The sequence below is a fragment of the Triplophysa rosa genome, linkage group LG6 (genome assembly GCF_024868665.1).
Source record: "Triplophysa rosa linkage group LG6, Trosa_1v2, whole genome shotgun sequence".
Lineage (NCBI taxonomy): Eukaryota > Metazoa > Chordata > Actinopteri > Cypriniformes > Nemacheilidae > Triplophysa > Triplophysa rosa.
Window position 1 is genome coordinate 2,662,887 of NC_079895.1, and position 19,498 is coordinate 2,682,384.

The 19,498-nt window shown below is 38.5% G+C and overlaps 1 protein-coding gene across 5 annotated transcripts in view; it reads left to right on the forward strand.

Moving 5' to 3' along the window:
- LOC130555835 (bromodomain adjacent to zinc finger domain protein 2B) overlaps window positions 1-19,498 on the forward strand; it is a 36,865-nt gene that overhangs the window by 9,469 nt on the left and 7,898 nt on the right. For 4 of the 5 annotated variants that reach the window (XM_057336335.1, XM_057336334.1, XM_057336336.1 and 1 more), the window contains 23 exons: window positions 1,841-1,945; window positions 3,972-4,142; window positions 5,839-5,970; window positions 7,235-7,380; window positions 8,205-8,426; window positions 8,978-9,433; window positions 9,779-10,277; window positions 10,831-11,100; window positions 11,670-11,724; window positions 12,051-12,159; window positions 12,455-12,556; window positions 12,660-12,873; window positions 13,096-13,188; window positions 14,907-14,968; window positions 15,054-15,119; window positions 15,198-15,263; window positions 15,579-15,623; window positions 15,895-15,921; window positions 16,825-16,890; window positions 17,444-17,584; window positions 17,968-18,222; window positions 18,862-19,085; window positions 19,389-19,463. In XM_057336335.1, the coding sequence (XP_057192318.1) occupies window positions 1,843-1,945; window positions 3,972-4,142; window positions 5,839-5,970; window positions 7,235-7,380; window positions 8,205-8,426; window positions 8,978-9,433; window positions 9,779-10,277; window positions 10,831-11,100; window positions 11,670-11,724; window positions 12,051-12,159; window positions 12,455-12,556; window positions 12,660-12,873; window positions 13,096-13,188; window positions 14,907-14,968; window positions 15,054-15,119; window positions 15,198-15,263; window positions 15,579-15,623; window positions 15,895-15,921; window positions 16,825-16,890; window positions 17,444-17,584; window positions 17,968-18,222; window positions 18,862-19,085; window positions 19,389-19,463 (3,599 nt within the window). In that variant the 5' untranslated portion in view covers window positions 1,841-1,842. The remainder of the gene's footprint in view (window positions 1-1,840; window positions 1,946-3,971; window positions 4,143-5,838; window positions 5,971-7,234; window positions 7,381-8,204; window positions 8,427-8,977; window positions 9,434-9,778; window positions 10,278-10,830; window positions 11,101-11,669; window positions 11,725-12,050; window positions 12,160-12,454; window positions 12,557-12,659; window positions 12,874-13,095; window positions 13,189-14,906; window positions 14,969-15,053; window positions 15,120-15,197; window positions 15,264-15,578; window positions 15,624-15,894; window positions 15,922-16,824; window positions 16,891-17,443; window positions 17,585-17,967; window positions 18,223-18,861; window positions 19,086-19,388; window positions 19,464-19,498) is intronic. The other variant, XM_057336337.1, reaches the window with a different exon arrangement.

Sequence of the window (19,498 nt, forward strand, 5' to 3'; positions counted from 1 at the left end):
CTTATTTATTCAGCTTTCAGGTGATGTAAAAATCTAAATTTCGAAAAACTGAACCTTCAGACTGGTTTGGTTGTCCAGGGTCAGATATAATGAAGTCAATATTGGTCAGTGTTGTTTGGTTATCAACGGTCTGCAAACCGTTGAAAGTCGTACGGGTTTGGAATGACATGACAGTGAGTAAATGATGAAAGAATTGTAATTTTTGGCTGAACATTAATGAATTATGGTATTAATAAATTTTGTTTTTTATTTTGGTTGGGTAAATGTTAGCTCTTTGTAAAATCATTTGTCCGATCTCAAAACATTTGTGAACCTCTGAGCTTTAAAACTCGCCCTTCTGCCGCTTATTTTCCAACACTCACCTGTTTACATGATGCAAATAAATCCATGCATAGAAGCGCTGCTCTGTTTTTAATGAAATGTGTTGACTGTTTTCTGATTACGATGGTTGGTTACAATGTAGAAGATCATTAGGAGTCTCTCAATGAAGGATTGAGCATTTTTATTTTTAATATCCTTATGTCTGTAATTTAGACTGCTTACTCTAATGACTTTGGCAAAGGCTGTAATCTCACAAAAATGTGTTAATATCTGTGTACTCATTCCCCGCCCGTTAAATTCACCAGAGACACAGCTAAGCTGAATTCTCGTGCACTTTCTGCATTAGATGAAAAATAAATGAGATGTTTGTGTCTTGTTTCAGGACCTTAATTTGGATCTTCATATTTGCTTGTCACACACATGATGGTGTGATGTCACCAGGGACAGAAGAAGTGCAGGAATAATGTAAATGTGTTTGTAAACAAGCTGAGCGGAATGTTCTCATGTATTATTCGTCAGGTTTCATTCAGTTTCTCTTTATGGGTGATTTTCACGAAAGCATGTCCACGTCACATTTCACCCCAGAAAAAATTAACAGACCCTTTCAAAATTATTTGAATTTTTCTAAATATGCTATTTATAGGTATGTGTTTAGGCAAAATGATCATTTTTGTTTCATTCTTAGAACTATTTCTCCCAAATTTCAAATAAAAATATTGTTTCTGTTGTTTGCATTTATTTGCATTTTATTTGGAGAAACAGGTGAAAATAACAGAAAAGAGATGCTGTGTATTTCTTTAAGACCCCAAATACTGCAAAGAAAGCAAGTTCACATTCACTTTTAAGCAATACAACAGTAATACTTTTACATGTATTTAGGAAAAGGTCAAAATATTTTTTTTATATATGCTAACCTCGATTTTGATCACAGTTTTCATGTGTCTTCTCATGCTGTCAGTCGTTCACATTGCTGTTGGATGACTTTATGTCACTCTTGAGGATTTATTTTGTGGAAATTCAACAGACACAATACATCTTGAGTTAGGAACGGTCCCTTATTTTTTCCTGTGGCTGTAAGTGAAAGAACTGGATTTGACAATAATCAGTGTATATGTTCACAAGTCATGTATTCACTATGCAGTCACTTTTTCTTGGATTTTAAACTATAGCCAAAGCTAATGTACTGTAACTGTCGGAGTTGACAGGTTGAATACAGTGTGTGTGTCTCTGGTCTGATTTGTCTCTCATGTAAATCATGCGTCTGATTCTCTCCCGCAGACGTGTCCTTCATCAGGGTCATTCTGGTGTTTAGTTGTGCACTGATACCAGAACGCAAGACACGTGTGATAGATGTGCATGTCTGCAACGCTCACACTTTGATTTACTGAACTGACATGAACACATAATACAACAGCGGCATCTCAACATCACAGATGCTCTTATCTCCTCACTGAAGCCCATTAAAATGATCATTGATAAATATAGATTACTGATCAATTTTGCATCTTTTGTTTGTCAGATATGGAGTCTGCAGAGAGACTGGAACGCTCAACCGTTGGTCAGACCCCCATCAGATCCAAAGAGAAGCCCAGAGACTCCTCACCAACCACAAACAATAAGAAAGGTATGAAAACACATCTGGACGACATTTACAGAATAACATAAAGGAATGTACCGAAGATTTCTATCTACAAATACTGTCTATTATTATTTCTGTCTATTATTTTCAAAAACACACACACCTTATTAGAAAGCAGCAATACTACGCTGTGTGAATCTTAAATGCAGCTGTCTCGCGCTTTTCTGACAGTGCAGCAAAAAAATTCACGAGCCGCTTCATTAATAAACAAGAATTAAACAGACTCGTACATCTGCTGACAAGCTTTTGCTCTTGTTTAGCCCTGTGATGTCCTTTTATTCTGAACTCATCCTGGTCAGTCATTATCTTCCAGGCGGGAGGAGATCTGCTGTCAACGCACACGCTGTCAGATTAGCATGACCAAAAAATAATATGCAAATTTATAAATTGCAATTTGTGCTTTTTTGGGCTCCCTGCGTCTTTGTTCTCTCTCATGATAAGAAATGTCAAGAGAGGTTTTTTCTATTAGAGCAAAAAAAAAGCGGTTAGAGGTTTTGTTCATCGTTCATGAATTATGGATTTGACTCATTCACTACACACACACATACACAAAGATATTTTATGACCTAGGTATCCTAATTTAACCGGAGCGCTTAGGAAAATTTAACATGTTGTAATTGGCAGATTGATTACTATTTGTATAACCGTGTTAAAATATGGTTACTGTTGTAAACCCATGGTCATTTTTTGTAAGGGAGGTGTGCTCCATCATTTGTAAACTTTGGAAATAATATTTGGATTAAGACTTACAAGTTTACAGGTCTGTGTCTTTATGTTAGTTTTTAACTTCACACTTTTATTATTGTAATTATTTAAGAAAATATACTGACGTGCATGGAAAGTTTGACGTTTATTGGAATTTTCAGTTGATGTAATTAAATTAGCGCATTTATTGGAAGACAGAATGGAAAGATGTTGTAAGATTTGTCATGAATTATTACTTTAAACAAATGAAGAGTTTATTTCCAAAATGAGATAACTAAAAATGTTTTTTTGGTGCATTCCAATTAATATCAATCAAACTGCAATTGGTTTGTTTTGATTTAAGACATAATAACTCAAAAAATACAGCTACCTAACACAATAAAACACAATCAAAACATGATAACATAATAAAAAAACATGATTTTTGAACAATTTTAAATCTCATTTTGAGTTAATGACAGACAAAAGCATCTTGTGAAAGTCTTTGTTTTATTTCTCGAACCTCTTGGACGGCCGGGCGGATTTGATTATTCTGAAGAGTGGAGTGCATTAATATTTAAAGGCTATTTGCAGATGTCATCGGCGGTGTGGGGGGGGGGGGGTTTGAGGTTGTTAACCAGCCTTTCTGCGGATCTTTTCAACCATTTATATTCAGCGTCTCGTCCTGTGTCGACGGGCCGGGCCTCAGAGGAGCTGACGCTAAATATGCAGCTCATTAGAATGACATTCAAATTCTTGTGTTTTGTGTAACGGTTGTTGGGAACCTGAAGAGAGTTTTTCCTGCGTTCTGCTTTTGTCTTCCTCTATCCTCAGCGAATCCCGCGGGAGCTTTAACAGTAAATGACTTTAAAAAAAAAAGCCATCAGTCCTCTTCAGCAGAGACTTTAGTGTTTGTAAAGAGCTTCAGATTTATGCGTGTGCTTTAAAGAAGTGATGCACAACCCAATAATATAGTGATAAGATAACTGATCTGTTTTTAATTTAGAAAGTGAATTAAGAATAAATCGGTAATGTATAGAAAGATGTTCTTTGTAAAGTAATGCCTCCTTAAACACCACAGCCCTCTGAATTTCCCACTTTTGTGTGTTCTGTGTCTATTTAGTATTGTTGTCTGCTTCAATATTGTCTCATTTTTAACAGCAAATATTCAGATGCCATTCATGCGGTACATTAATTTGCATATCAAGTAATTCATTTTATGTAGTTTTTTAATTGATGGACAGCCCCTAATGAACATTTCTCGATGGGCTTTATCAGTGATTCACGCATGATGTGATTCTTGTGATTTTTGGTAAATGTTTCTCAGGGCATTTGTTTGGAATGCTTGGCAATCACGGCTTGGGAGTTTCTTCAGTTTCTGGGGTTTTTCCCATGATGCATCACTCCTCTGCTCCCGTCCGATCTGAGTTTGGAGGTCTGGGAACTCTGGGGATGTCCTTGGCTCTGGCCGCTCGGTCTCAGCTCGGAGCTTTACCAGGTAAAGTCTGCTTAGACATTTAAAAACCTAGACACAGTCTCTCCCTGCAGGTTTGGTACCATTAAAGTGTAATAAGTTAAAGTGATGAGCCACAAGATCATGCAAGTTACAGTAGTTTTACCATGGTAATGGCACAAATACCATTCAATACCATTCAAAATGAGACACTAGGAATGCAAGAATGGGGTTAACAGAATTTTGTGTTCAGGTGTAGAAAAAATGGTCATATGTTTAGAATAATTGTTGCTGTTGGACCTTATATCTCCAAAAGTTTTTTAATTTTTTTATTTAAACACAGTGTTGTCGAAGTCTTTTTAATTATTTTCATTGATTATAAATTGACCAAACACAAACATGAAATGTGACCAATAATAATTATTTGTGACCCTGGACCACAAAACCAGTCATAAGTAGCACGGGAATTTTTTTAACATTGTATGGGTCAAAATGATCGATTTTTCTTTTATGCCAAAAATCATTAGGATATAAAGTAAAGATCATGTTCCATGAAGATATTTGGTTGCACTTTATTTTACAGTACGTGTATATCCTACAGTATAGTGTACTTACAGTGTACTTACCTAAGAAAGTACTGCGTAATATAAGGTAACTACATGGTAAGTTTAGGGGTAGGTTCAGGGTTAGTACCTAGTTATTACACAGTTATTACACAGTATGTAAATGGGAAACAGGACTGTAAAATAAAGTGCTACCAGATATTTTGTAAATTTCCTACCCTAAATATATCAAAACTTTATTTTTGTGCGTAATATGCTATGCTAAGGACTTCATTTGGACAACTTCAAAGGCGATTTTCTTAGTATTCCGATTTTTGGCACCCTCAGATTCAAGAGTTTTAAACAGTTGTATCTCGGCCGAATATTGTTCGATCCTAACAAATCATACATCAATGGAAAGCTTAGGTATTCAGCCTTTAGACGAAGTATAAATCTGAGTTTTGAAATATTTACCCATAAGACTGGTTTTGTTGTCCAGGGTCACATTTATAAAAAAAATTGAAATCATGAAATATAGAGATTTCTGCTCAACAGCAATATTCCTGTAAAGTTTTTATCTACTTGTTTTTATTTATTTTTGGTTAATTTTCATATTTTATTCATTTATGTATTTATTAACAGTTTTTAGATTTGGCTCTTTAAAAAAAGGTTACACTGGTAAGCTTGATTTCTTCACGTTGAAGTTTTTCCTTCTGTCGTTTATTTTGAACTCTTCCTGTAAACTCACTGGAGTGGCATGATTCACCTTTAGTGCACACTCCATCAGGCCGACGGCGCACACTGACGCTGTGACATTTATAAAAGCCTGAAACTTCAGTTTGAGCCACACACGCACCTCTGTAAACACTTTGTGACAACCAACACTTGAAAACAGTGAAAAACGGTTGACAGTTTTGATGCCTAAAAGTGACGCTTCTGAGGTTGTTATATGTATTTGCACTTACATGTGTGTTCTAGGGCACGGAAGGTTTATTATTTGTCATAAAATGGTTATTTAGAGTCTTGTTTGTGCAGCTGTGTGTCTTGTATGTGGGAGGCGCACACAGGGGACGAGCTCTTGTGGAAATAATGTGTGGTGTGATTTACCGTCTTCAGTATGTTTATAATGAAAGTCTGCAAGGAAGCACTGGTACGAATTACACACACACACACACTTCTGTGCTGCTCTCTTTTCTTAGATTGCTGGCGTTTTGCAGATGCTCAGGGTCAAGGGTCAGCTGTTTTATTTCCTCATCTTCTGGGTCTGCCAGCTTTGTTTAGCATGCCGTCACTAAACCAGGAGCAGAATCTCATCCAGTCCAGAGCTCCCAGTAAGAACACATTTACTCCTGCTCAAGGTGCATGAAGAATCTCTCATAGAAAGCATTTTAAAACATCCTACAAGATGTTTCATGAAGAATATTTTTGTAAAGGTTCTTTAGAGGTTCTTCAGACTATAAAAAGTTAAGAAAAAACCTGTGACTGAAGGTTCTTAGGGGAACCAAAAATGGTTCTTCTGTGGCATCCTTGTGAATAACCTTTTTAAGTTTTATTTAGAGGTGTGCTCCAAATGTTGAAAACTACATAACTAATTCTGTACTTTTGGTTTCATTTGAACTGAATAAATGTATGACATCTGATACTGTATCTATAGTAAAGCATTCATAGTGAACTGTTGTGATACTGTATCACCTCAGAACAGAAAAAGCCTGCTGGTATTTCACAGTATTTACTCTTCCCGGTCAAGGTTATTTTAGTTTACTAAAATTAAAACTTTGAAAACGCTTCTGTTCATTAAAATCCATTAAAATGTTGACCTAAAAATGATTGGAAAAACTTAAATTAAATGAAAAATTTAAATGTTGCCTCAAAAATAAACTGAAATAAGTTTAAAGCACTAAAATGATAATAATAAACAAAAGCTAAAATAAAAATGAATTAATCTTATATAGCAACATAAAAATAATCAAATAAATAAACCTCAAATAAAAGGACAAAAGCATATACCAAAATTGCTAAAACTTCAATTAACATAAAAACAAAAAATCTAAAAATAAAAGCTAATTGAAAATATTAATAAAACTAAATAAAACTCAAATCAAAATTATAATAACTCGGTTCCCGGTGTCATTATTTTTGACACGTTCATGACCACATTTGTTTTTGTCAATTACATGCAGACATCAATTTACACCTCTGTTGTGCCCGTGAAATGAACTTCTCACAGGTTTCACAGACATGTCACACTCACATTAATGTTTTCCAATTTGGGAAATCTGAAAAATTGTTTCAAAATCTAATAAGCTGCATTCACGTGTCCCACCCACATACAGTAAACAGAAACATTACACACTTGTAGTTTTCGATTTATTTAATTCAGTTTTGTGTATATAGGCTAGTTCTTTTCTTTATGCACATTGTTTCATTCACAAGGCTGCTATGCAGAACAACATTACTATAGTTCAATATCTTAAATTCCACAGATTCACTGTAATGCAATTATGCCTTCAAATATTTTCCGTAGACAGCCTTCGGAACTCAAATTTTAAATGTGTTGGTTTTGTATCATAACCTAGTGTGTATTTGTAAAAACAGGACTGAATGGTTCGGTCAATGGAAAAGGAAAGTCAAGCCCCGTCTCCTCCACACCCTCTCCAGTCCTCACCGCTTCAGATCAAACCAGAATCCCAAAACCAGCCATAAACCACCTGGAGGACGAGACCAGACACAAGACTAAAGGGGTAAAGATTACAGGACATTTAAAACGAAATAAGAAGGAGTCACCTTCTTAGTATGATATAAATGATATAAACAAATTACATGAATAACTGTAATATTGTAGATGATATGTTGCTAAACAAAACAATGACAATCATATACAAGTGTTTTATGAATATGAATATACCTGTGCTTAAAAATCTTGCACATATTTTTGAATGATTTAATCTGACGTGTCGACTGCACTGTGTTATGTGCAGTGTTGGGTGTAACTAGTTACTAAGTAATTAGTTACTGTAATTTAATTACTTTTCCCTTGAAAAAGTAAAGTAAGGGATTACTCTTATTTTTTCAGTAATTTAATTAGTTACTTGTGATGTAATTAAACTAAATACTTTGTGTAATATACTGTATGTGTGTGCAATAGTGGAATTGACATCAAAATTCAGAGTCTAACTTTAAAATCTGCGCTTTAATATATTATTCTCACATTTGTAATACTTTGGTCAGTTAATAAGAGAACTTTATGTAGTTTAATATTATTTATTTGAATGAATTAAACGAGCCCTTTCATGTCTATCCTTGAATCACTTAACTAATCAAGGTTGATATAAAGGATATAGAAAGTAATTAGTAATAAGTAACTAAATACTTTTTGGAGAGAGTAATTTGTACAGTAATCTAATTACACTATTGAATATGTAATTAGTAACTAGTAATTTATTACTTTTTGAGAGTAACTTACCCAACACTGGTTATGTGTGTGTGTGTGTGTGTGTGCGTGTAGCGTGTGTCCATGTACGTGTGTGGTGTCGCTCATGTTGACTGACATTGCTCTTGCTTACAGAAGCTTTGCAGAAAACTGCCAGTCGTTTCCATCAACACTGACAGCCAATCACCATCAAACCACATCAACCATGACAGCCAATCAGCATCCACCTCTGACAGCTCGAGTGAAGCTCTACACAGCTCTGACTCAGATGACTTGGAGGATGACGATGATGACGATGATCAGACTGATGATAGTGTGGAATCTGAATGTGGAAAAGATCTAAGAGGGATGAAGACGGTTTGTGGTTTTGTTGGTTTAATATAATTTTGAAGAACTTTAAAGGAACAGTTCACCCAAAAATGTGAAAAATTCTGTCACCATTTACTCACCCTCAAGTTATTCTAAACCTGTATACATTTATTTGTTTTGCTGAACACATGGGAAGATATTTGGAAGAATATCCAAACAGATCTCATCCCCCATTCACTGGCATAAATACTGATATGAGATCTGTTTGGTTACTGACATTCGTCAAAATATATTTCTTTGTGTTTAACAGAACAAAGACATTTGTACAGCTATCTGAGGGTAAGTAAATGATGAGTCATTTTCATATTTGGGTGAACTGTCTCTTTAAATATTTTTTTTGTTAAATCTTTGATTTAAAAACAAAATGTCAAAAATGCGATCAAGTAAAAAGTAATAGAATATTTTTATATACATGGTGACTTTGCATCCTTATATAACAAAAATGTGAGTTTTGCGTTTTTAGTAGACATGTGAAGTCTGATTACAATTCAGTTCCTTCTAAAGATGTAAACGGTGAACTGGTTAATTTCATCATTCAGGGGGAAATGCAGACAGTGTTGGATGCCAGGGACCGTCTTTCTTTCACCTCAACACACATGGCATCAAACCCTCTGCTCTTCCAGGTCTTCAGACCCTCAGACGTGCCCGGGAAACACACCAGTGTGATCCAGGCTACAGGTTCACCAACCAGCACGAATCCACTTGGACTTGTCACACAGCCGTACAAAGACCGGGACGTCCCGTCGCCTAAATTACTCTCTCATTCCTCTCCAAAACCCGTTTCTGTCACCCCATCACCAAACCCTCTCTCGCTCTCTTCCTCTCCAAAATCTGCTTCTCTCACCCCATCACCGAAGTCTCTCTCAGTCTCTTCTCCTCCCATACCGGCCTCCCGATCACCCTCCTCAAGAGCCCCGTCTCTCCAGTCGGATCACCTCAAATCAGGCAGGAATTACCTCGACGAGACCCTCTCGAACTTCAGCAAACTCAGACAGGTGATAACACATTTCTTAAAAGTGTGTAGATTTGAAATTCATACTTTGTAATTGTCTCCCAACCATTATTTTATGTAGCTTTTTACTGGTGTGGATTGACAGTTCATCTTCTTCATTGTAATAAAAACAATAACTCATAAACTACTTAAGATATGACATTTCTATTATACAATAACACTTACATATGATAATAAATATATTATATTGTCACATAATGTGTTCCAGTATAACTGCATGTTTGGGTGGATTCGTTGTTTATAATTCATTGAAATGAGTCGGATAAAGTAATTGCATCTGTCCATCTCTCTCTCTCTCTCTTTCCCTTTCTCTCTCAACATCCATCAGTCATTTCTACCTCAGGAGCCCATGAAGCAAGCCTTATCCTCAGCACTCAGAGGTGCACAGACGAAAATCTCATCACCATCTTTCAGTCAGAAATCTTTCTTCAACCATCTCTTCCTCCCATTACTTCCTATGGAGAGCCACCATCCCAACGGCGTTCAGGACGCTCCTCTGGCCCTCATAACCAAACCTCGATCGCAAAACTCACGCGCCCCTGATAAACCTCTACTGGCCATCAACAGCCCCGTCAACCTCAGCACGACGGGGACCTGGCAGCCCTCGACAGAACCCGTGGAAATGGGTCGGACCTTCACCTCGTCTGCTTTAACCTCAGCAGCTAGCAGTGGAAACGGTTGTAAATCAGGGAGGGGAGGGTTAAAGAGAGGGAGGGAGACGCTGATGGGTCAATTCAGAGGGGCGGAGTCAGATCTCACCAGCAGTAATGACTCTGGAGACTCATTAATGGATGAGGAAAATGATGTTTCAAACGACAGTCTGTCAGGTCAGTATTGAAGGACGGGACTGTTCAAAACTAATGGGTCAGGGTATCTCATCAGAAGGTCTCCGGCTAATGAATTTGATTTGGATCATTCTTTTTCTGGAGAAAGAAACACATAAATGATGGAAAAAAAACAGTATTAAATGGCATGGATTCATATTTACAGAGCAATCGACTATTTTGTCGACGGGGGCCAAAATGACAATTTTAAACCCAAAGTTTTACGCCAAATTACAGGAAGTGAAAAAGACGACAGCCTTATTATTTTATTTTTATACAGAGATTGGTAGATCTTTTATTAACATTTGTTGACTTCAGCAATCCTTGTTGTATTACATGCCAATGGTGACGGTCCAAAAATGAGAAAAAGTGCGTTTGGTGTTCTTTTCCCAAAGTTTGCATGATTGTATCTCAGGAAGTTGTACACGAGTTGTAAAATTGTACCCATTTTCAATGAGTGAGTGATCCTTGACGGTCAAAGAGATAAAGATTAGTGAAAAAAAGTCCACACTTATGAAATCACACATTCATGCTTCCATTCTTCTGTCCTCTTTAGATTCAGACAGTAATTTAGACAGCGATTCTGACGATGAAGATGATGCCAAACATGAAGATGTGCACTCGGATACGGAAGTTGAAAGAATGCCTCTCAAACCCTTATCATCTTCGCTAGACACCTCCTTTGGCCGGACCACCAGCCCCATCCCTCTCAATCTACAGGTCCACAGGACCCCTGCGGTGGGAGTGCCTACTATTGTGAGCACCTTTAGAGAACCAACCAATCACAAGTCACCTTTAACCTCTAACGGTGTGGCCACACCCCCAGGTAATGTAAAAATGTGTTATTACAGCTGTGTTTTACTGGACTGTTTTTGATTCAAATTGCAACATTTTTATTTAGAGACATGTTTATTGGACATCTGACATCGAGTGGTTATGATTTTTCTTGACTATTTTGTTGACGATTTATTTTGAATTATTTTAAAAGAGCATTTACATTTTACGTTGGATTCATTTAACAATTTTACTTGATTAATCCTCTGTGATTAATTCATCACCAAAATGCAGTGAGCAAACAAACACAGCTAAACTTCCGTCAGCCGAGTGAAGCTGCATTGATGGGCGTGCTCTTTCTCACGCTGGATGGTTGACGCGTGGGCGTGCTCTTTCGCTTGCTGGATGACGCGTGGGTGTGCTTTACCGGGAGAATTGTCCAATAAGGGACTAAGAACCCTTGTTACGAAACGGGAATTCATTATCGAAAAAACTTTCGGTAACCTATACGAACCCTGGCGGAGTGAATCGAGCACAGAAATACAACGTCATACATCCAACTCGTTTTTTGCATGTTACCTCTGCTTTAAAGTCTCTGTTATTCTCATCTGATGTTGTCAGGGAAAAGAAGAAGAGTGACGGATGAGACTGCGCTTCGGAAACCTCTGGAATATGGGTGGGTTCTGCAGGCTGTATGCAAACTCTTGTTCTCTTTGAGTCAATGACATAAAAGCACAAACACATGATCCCCAGAAGGTGCCTGCACATGAGTGATCTGCAACTTTAGCATCACCTCTCTTAAACATTTTAGATAATCGTGAGCTTTTATCATGGAAAAGTTTGGTGAGGACTTTTTGTATTTCAGCACGAAGAGAGAGAGTGAGGTTCATAAAAAAATAATATATAATGTCTGGTGACCTGCTGAGCGTGCATTATCCCTCGCATGTTTCCAAAGATTTCTGTCGGACTCAAAGGTCATGAAATGAAAACTCTTTTTTGCAGATGGCAGAGAGAGACGCGCATCACAAACACATGTGGACGGTTACGGGGGGTGGTGGCGTATTACGCTCCCTGCGGCAGGAAGATCAAACAGTATCCTGACGTTATGAAGGCAAGACGTGCAATTATTACTACATGGTGGTTGATATAATGCTTACATGCAAGGTGGTCCAAAAGTCTAAAAATAGTTCTGTTTTGTATTTTTCTAGATTTATCGGAAGAAAAAACAAGAGTTAAAAAACAGTTTAGATAAAGATAAATATTGCATCTTTAAAACGTTTTTTTATGTGTCAGTTTGATGTCATTTGATTTCAATCCACATGAAGAACAAAGTAACAAAGTATGGAGATATAGAGACAAAAGTAACGGATTTGCACCTTTAAACTTTTATGTTTTATCGCACACAGTATCTGACCAAACATGGAATCAGTGACATCGCTCGCGATCATTTTTGCTTCAGTGCTAAAATAAAGGTTGGCGACTTTTATGAAGCCAGAGATGGACCTCAGGTGATTTCTTCCATGTGTTTTTGTCCCTTTATGGATCCTGACCATCTCTAATATGTGCAGCTTGGCATATTTTTTTACGTTCAAGTATGTTGACCTTTTTCAGGGGGCGCAGTGGTACTTGCTGAAGGAGGAGGAGGTCGTCAGTCGTATCCTGGCGATGGAAGGTCGACGGGGTCGTCCCAGGAACCCCAAGCGCTCGGGTGTCCCCGCTGTTAGCCCGTCTCACTCCAGCAGGAGAGTCTGTGGGGTTGATGAGAGTAAAGCTGATGGTCTCAGTGTCTCCGAGGTCAAACTGCTGCGCAGACTGGAGGCTCAGGGTACCGCTGACCTTTCTCAAACACAAACCAACACACCATTGTTAATAACATCGTTACATTGTTAATGTTATATACTCAAAACTGATCTGTTAGATTAAAGTCCAAGAATTGAATTTCTATAATGCAAACTTTATTCGCAAAACTAAAACACACATCTTCACTGGATGTTTTTATTGTTGGCTTGTTGATGAATTAGTCCTAAAGATTTTCTGAATCTGGCAGAAATAGCACGGCAAGCGGCTCAGATGAAGCTGATTCGTAAACTGGAGAAACAGGCGCTGGCACGAGCAGCTAAAGAGGCCAGGAGACAACAGAGTAAGAGATGAGTTTGATCTTTCTTCAGACTTTTCTTTGTTTTAATGTCAAGGATGATACCACGGACGATAACTGTGAACGCCACTCTAAATTTAAAGGGGTCATATGGCGTGAATACGTGTTTTTCTGTGTCTTTGCTGTGTTATAAGTTGCCCATGCATGTATTAGACGTGTAAAATTGCACAAATGAAAGTGTGGGAACAAAAGATGCGTTCTATCTAAAAGCGAATGCTCACCCAGACCTGCCTGAAACGCCTCATGTAACCACACCCCCACAAATCTACGTCAGTTGGTGGTCTGATTTGACTGAGACCGCCCAAATGTATACACAAGTAAGGTGGGCGTACCTGTCAGTACAATTGAAGAGGAACCTGATGTTCCAAATATGGTAAGAGGCGTTACATTTCCGTCACACGCTTGCAGTATTCCACCAATCACTACGCACTGGTTAACTGGCCAATCATAGCACACCTCGCTTTTCAGAGCCATGGGCTTTGTAAAAAATCAGAGAGGCGGGGCAAAGAGGAGATACAGCTTTTTGAATCTTAAATCGTGTAGACACATTGCATTACATCTAAAACAAACGATAGTATTCGTTTCAGCCGTGTCATATGACCCCTTTAAGAGAATAGTCCACATCACAAATATAACAATAACCATGCAGAGAAATAATATTGTTGGGATGACGTACAGAGCGGTTTTTGTTTCCAGCTGATAAATGATCAAAATTCAATCAAATTCAGCTTATCAAAATCTCCTTGAATTTAAAGATGAGGTAACACACGCAGTTTCTGTCGCATACTTCGTAGTTTGTGTCTTCAACGAGTATTTACATTACATTTACATTTACATTTAGTCATTTAGCAGACGCTTTTATCCAAAGCGACTTACAGATGAGGTAAACAATGGAAGCAATTGGGACAACATAAGGACAACAAAAAACATAAGCGCAATCAAAAAAAAAAAAAAACTGGTCTCATATAGCCTACCACAGTACACAGAGCTAAGTTGGAAGTTTTTTTATTTTATTTTGTTTGAGCAAATTGATAAAAGACAGATACATCACATTGATTCACTATAAGTTCGTGTTGTTTACATTATGCACGTACACGCCAATTGCCAACAAAACAAACATATGACTTAGTTTGACTTACTTCGTGCGGTTCATGTCCAGCATCTTTTAGCGCTGGGACCGCTCCATCTATCAGTTTCAAACCATCTCCAAATCCAGCGTTATATCCACCATATAACATTCATCACTGAAATGCAGTGAGCAAACAAACACAGCTAAACTTCTGTCAGCCAGGTGAAGCGGCATTGATGGGCGTGCTCTTTCTCACACTGGCTGGTTGACGCGTGGGCTTGCTTTTCCTGGAGAATTGTCCAATAAGGGACTAAGAACTCTTGTTATGAAACAGGAATCCATGTTCGAAAAAAACCTTGCGGAGTGAATCGAGCACAGAAATACTACGTCTTACGTTCAACTCGTTTTTTGACAAGTTGGCCATGTTAAGCTTGAGAAGCCAGCACGTTTAACAGTGTAAAGAAGTCAGAATGCATGACGTAGCATGATACCTTCGCTTTAAGGTTACTTTCAATATATAAAGTTGCATCGCATAAGCTTAGAATGAATAAAATAATTAATATAGTTATCATACAGTTATCATTCTTCGTGTGAATGGATGTTTACTCTCTCACCATCTGCTCTGAATTTCCAGCCATCATGCAGGCAGAAGAGAGAAAGAAACAGAAAGAGCAAATGAAGATTCTGAAACAGCAGGTCTTTATTTACTTTCTTAATGCATCTTACTGGCCTTATCGTGAACAAAAATCCAGGCAAGAATTCATTCTCTCACATTTCACAGGAGAAGATCAAAAGAATCCAGCAGATCCGGATGAAGAAGGAGTTCCGTGCTCAGCAAATCCTGGAGGTACTTATGAAGAGAATCAGTAGTTCATACGATATATCCTCATATCATTTTTTTAAATTCATTTATTTATATTTCCAGGCAAAACGAAAGAGGAAGGAAGAAGCTGCAAATGCCAGAATGCTAGAAGCTGAGAAACGAATGAAGGTCGAGACATTTTGTGATTGTCAGATATCTGTGACAGTGGAGCAGCGCAGTGTTTTTGTGACACGCACACACGCAGATTGTATTCAAATGAAAACGCTGTGATATTCTGTATTATTTTGATTTGACGTTAACATTCATGTGCCCTGAAAATGCGCCTGTCAATCAAAACCCAGCGGCTGCAATATGCTGAGGAAATAAACGGAGGAAACCATCTGCATCTCCTCCTCTTTCAATATTTCTCTTTGGCTTTTTCTTCACTTTCAGTCTGAGCAATGGAAATGTTTGGGTTTTAATTGATTTTCTCTCTGTGTGAAGGAGAAGGAGTTGCGCAGACAGCAGGCCGTCGTTCTGAAGCTCCAGGTATCAGATCTTCTCTCAATCTCCTGCCTCTATAACACTCCTTAAATAAATCCTGCCTCTTTGTTTTTAAATGTTATTTTAAAGGAATATTCAAACATTTTTCTTTTTTCCCTTCACGCTTGTGTTTCAAACCTGTATGCGTTTTATTTATTTTTTTACAATATAATAAAAATAGGTCAGCATATGGATTTTGCGTTTACTTAGTAAGGTGTTGTACATTGATTTTGTTTTCTCCTGTCTTCATAATTCTTTTGCCAACTCTCTCGACCAGGAGTTGGAGAGACATAGACTAGATATGGTATGGGTATGTTTACATTCAGCTGATTGTGATGAAGTTGTTTTGTGCGTCTGCATGATGCTCTGCATTTCTTCGCTGCATACTTGCGCTTGAGAAAGACAAACAGGCCCCAAAACCTAGCGCACATATGGCATCATAGACATATCATAGACATATTCAAGGTAAAGGCTGCATAATATATATTGTCTTAAAATATAATTTATATCATCTAATTAAGTCTTAATTAGAATTAGAGCTGTGATCTGTATGTCAGTTGCAAGATGTTGTCGGATTTTCATTTGTGATTGTTGTAATTCATAGGATTGTTTCCAGTGTTGATGAAGCTTTATTTTTTTCAGTAACTCCTCAACACAGCTTCACATCATCAACTGTTCTTTTCTGTATATAGAAATCATCAACATTCACTCCAAAACTGTGAAATGTTCATGTGCATTGACTTGCATGCGCCTGAAGCGTCCGTTTCTTTCATGATAGTATAAAGTGTCTCTCAATAACCGAAAATAACTGATAATATTTTTTCAACTTCACTGATTTGAATGTGTTGCATCTTGTTCAGATCTTGATCCACTGTGAAAGAAACAGATATCTCTTCTTTTTGCTTGTGTTGCACTAAATGGCCGCGAGCTGCCCGTATAGAAACCTCGAATGCATTGTAAGTTGTTTTGGGTAAAGAAACTGCTCAATGCATAAATAAATGAATTTCTAGGTCTGTAACGCACATTTATAAAGCACTTTCTACTACAACATCTCATACAAAATGTGATTTGATCCTTCATTCATTTGCGCATTGTTTTGTCCGTTCATTCATCGTTTTATTCTTTTGTGTGTACTTTCTTTCCGTCTCATTCTTTATTTTTTCTTTGTTTCTCTCGTGTGCTGATGTTTGTGTTTGTGGTGTTGTAGGAACGGGAGAGGCATCGGCAGCATGTGATGCTGATGAAGACGATGGAGGCCAGAAAGAAAGCTGAGGTGTGTTCTCCTCCACCTCTCGCTCGCTGTCTCTCTTCACACCATTACACCCTCTCATCTGCTTTCCACTGAATAACCTGAATGAAGTATTGTCAGGCATACATACTGTATATTCAGCTTTATTACGCGGCTCGTTGGAACGCTTGATTCTGATTGGCCAGTTGCAACATTTGCAGGTTCGTTATTCCCAGACAACAACCTCTCAAAACTAATAACACACGGTAACCCGGATGCAGCAAATCATTTTTTTGACAGGATTTTTTGACAAATTAAATATTTACAAACATTTTAATAACATATACAGTATGACATTACATTTACAAATGATTCAACCAAATTGGCTTTTCGTGACCTTTGAACGTCGTTTCTTACCTTAAAATCAAAAGTAAACCGCTTTTCCTCACGGAAGGTCTGCATTCGGTAAAAATATTTCAAATTCACATTTCACCTCAAATTTTTCTCATGTGGCAAGTAGCCGTGTAAGAAGCGGGATAACAACCGGCTGCCTGTACATTGTCCCTTACTTGTGAGCTCCTCTGATTGGTCCCTTCAGGAGAAGGAGCGTGTGAAGCAGGAGAAACGAGATGAGAAGAGGATAAATAAGGAGCGCAGACAGGAGCTCAGACGGCTGGAGCTGGAGATGAGCAGAGAACTCAACAAACCCAATGAAGACATGTGTCTGTCTGATCACAAGGTGAATCACATCACGACAGCTCACCCGCCTGCTTTATGAATCGACGGCTTAAAGAGACAGTTCACCCGGACATGTACACAGCGTGTTCACCGTTAACTCCAATCTCATTTCATACCTGTGTGACTCTCACCCGCAGAAAACAAAACCGTAGATTTTCAAATCATTTCTTGACCACTCTTTTGTGCATTCTGAATGAAGGAAAGGAGCTGTAAAGCACCAAACTAAAAGTAGCAAAAAAGTGACTTTGTTGCCAATCCTCCTTAAATTTTTCTCAAAGCTTGGTCTCAGTTTTGTATTTGAGAATGCAAACAGTCATTTAAACCAGTAATCTAACATGTCTGCCGAACGTTTGATCTGCGCATCTCTTTCTCTCTCTCTTTCAGCCTCTACCAGCGCTGTCACGGATTCCAGGTCTCGTCTTGCCGGGAGGATGTTTTGCAGACTGTCTGATGGTGATGCAGTTCCTCCGTTGTTTTGGGAAGGTTCTGGGTTTTGACATCAGCGCTGAAGTGCCGTCACTCGCTGTGCTCCAGGCCGGGCTGCTGAACGTAGGAGACCACATGACCTTCCTCCAAGACCTGCTGGTGCGCATGCTGTCTGCGGCTTTATGTGACCCCGGACTCCCTCCTGGATACAGGGTGACTGGGCGCACACACACACACACACACACACACGCACGCACGCACGCACGCACGCACGCACGCACGCACGCACGCACACACACACACACACGCACACACACACACACACACACACACACCACACACACGACGCACTCACGCACGCACGCACGGCACCGCACGCACGCACGCACACACACACACACACACACACACACACCTACCCACACACACACACATCTACACGCACACCTACACACACACACACACACCTACCCACACACATCTACACACAAACCTACACACACACACATGTTGGGTTTCCATGTTTTATGGGGACATTCCATAGACGCAATGGTTTTTATACTGTACAAACTGTATATCATATTCCCTACCCCTAACTCTAACAATCACACACAACTGTCTGCTCTTTTAGATTTTCAAAAAAGTGAATTCTGTATGATTTATAAGCTTGTTTCCTCATGGGGACAAAAAAATGTCCATCTTTGTGGGGACATTTTGTCCCCATACCGTAGTGTTTACCCTTCCTACCTACACACACGCACACCTACACACACCACTTCTCTTTGAATGTCTTAATTCACAGATCTTAAATCTCTCATGGTGTAATTCTCTTCTTGGTTCGGACGTGTTTAGGCCAAGACTGCTCTTGGAGACCATGTGACTAATGTCAGGCTCGATCGGGACAATGTTTCAGAGGTGCTACAGATCTATATGGAGGCTCAGTGTGGACAGACGGATTTAGCGCCGTTAGCCGAGAGCTTGAAGACCAAAGCTTTCCAAGCACACGCACCCTCACAGAAAGCTTCTATACTGGCCTTCCTGGCCAATGAGCTGACCTGCAGCAGGAGTGTCATCAGGTGATCAGAACGTCTTTTCAGTTTAATCGCTCAATGTATTTTTGCAACAATATATTTACAGTAGTGGCCAGAAGGGAGGTTTGGAGGGGATATTCGAACAATATTTGCTTTTAATGACCCTACAGCTCCGAATAACGCAAAACCGCAGTTTTATCAGTTATTAATATTTGTTGATTTTCTCTTGTTTATATATACAATATATATCTGTCGTACACATTATAGCAATACTGCCGGTGCGTCATATTTTATTTCACATTTTTCAAATGAGAACAAAAGATTTTCTTTTCTTTTGTGCTTTTACAGTGAGATAGACCGAAACATTGACAGTATGACCAGCCTGCGACGAGAAAAATGGTTGATGGAGGGAAACCTGCGAAAGTGAGATGCTTACACCATCACATACATCATACACG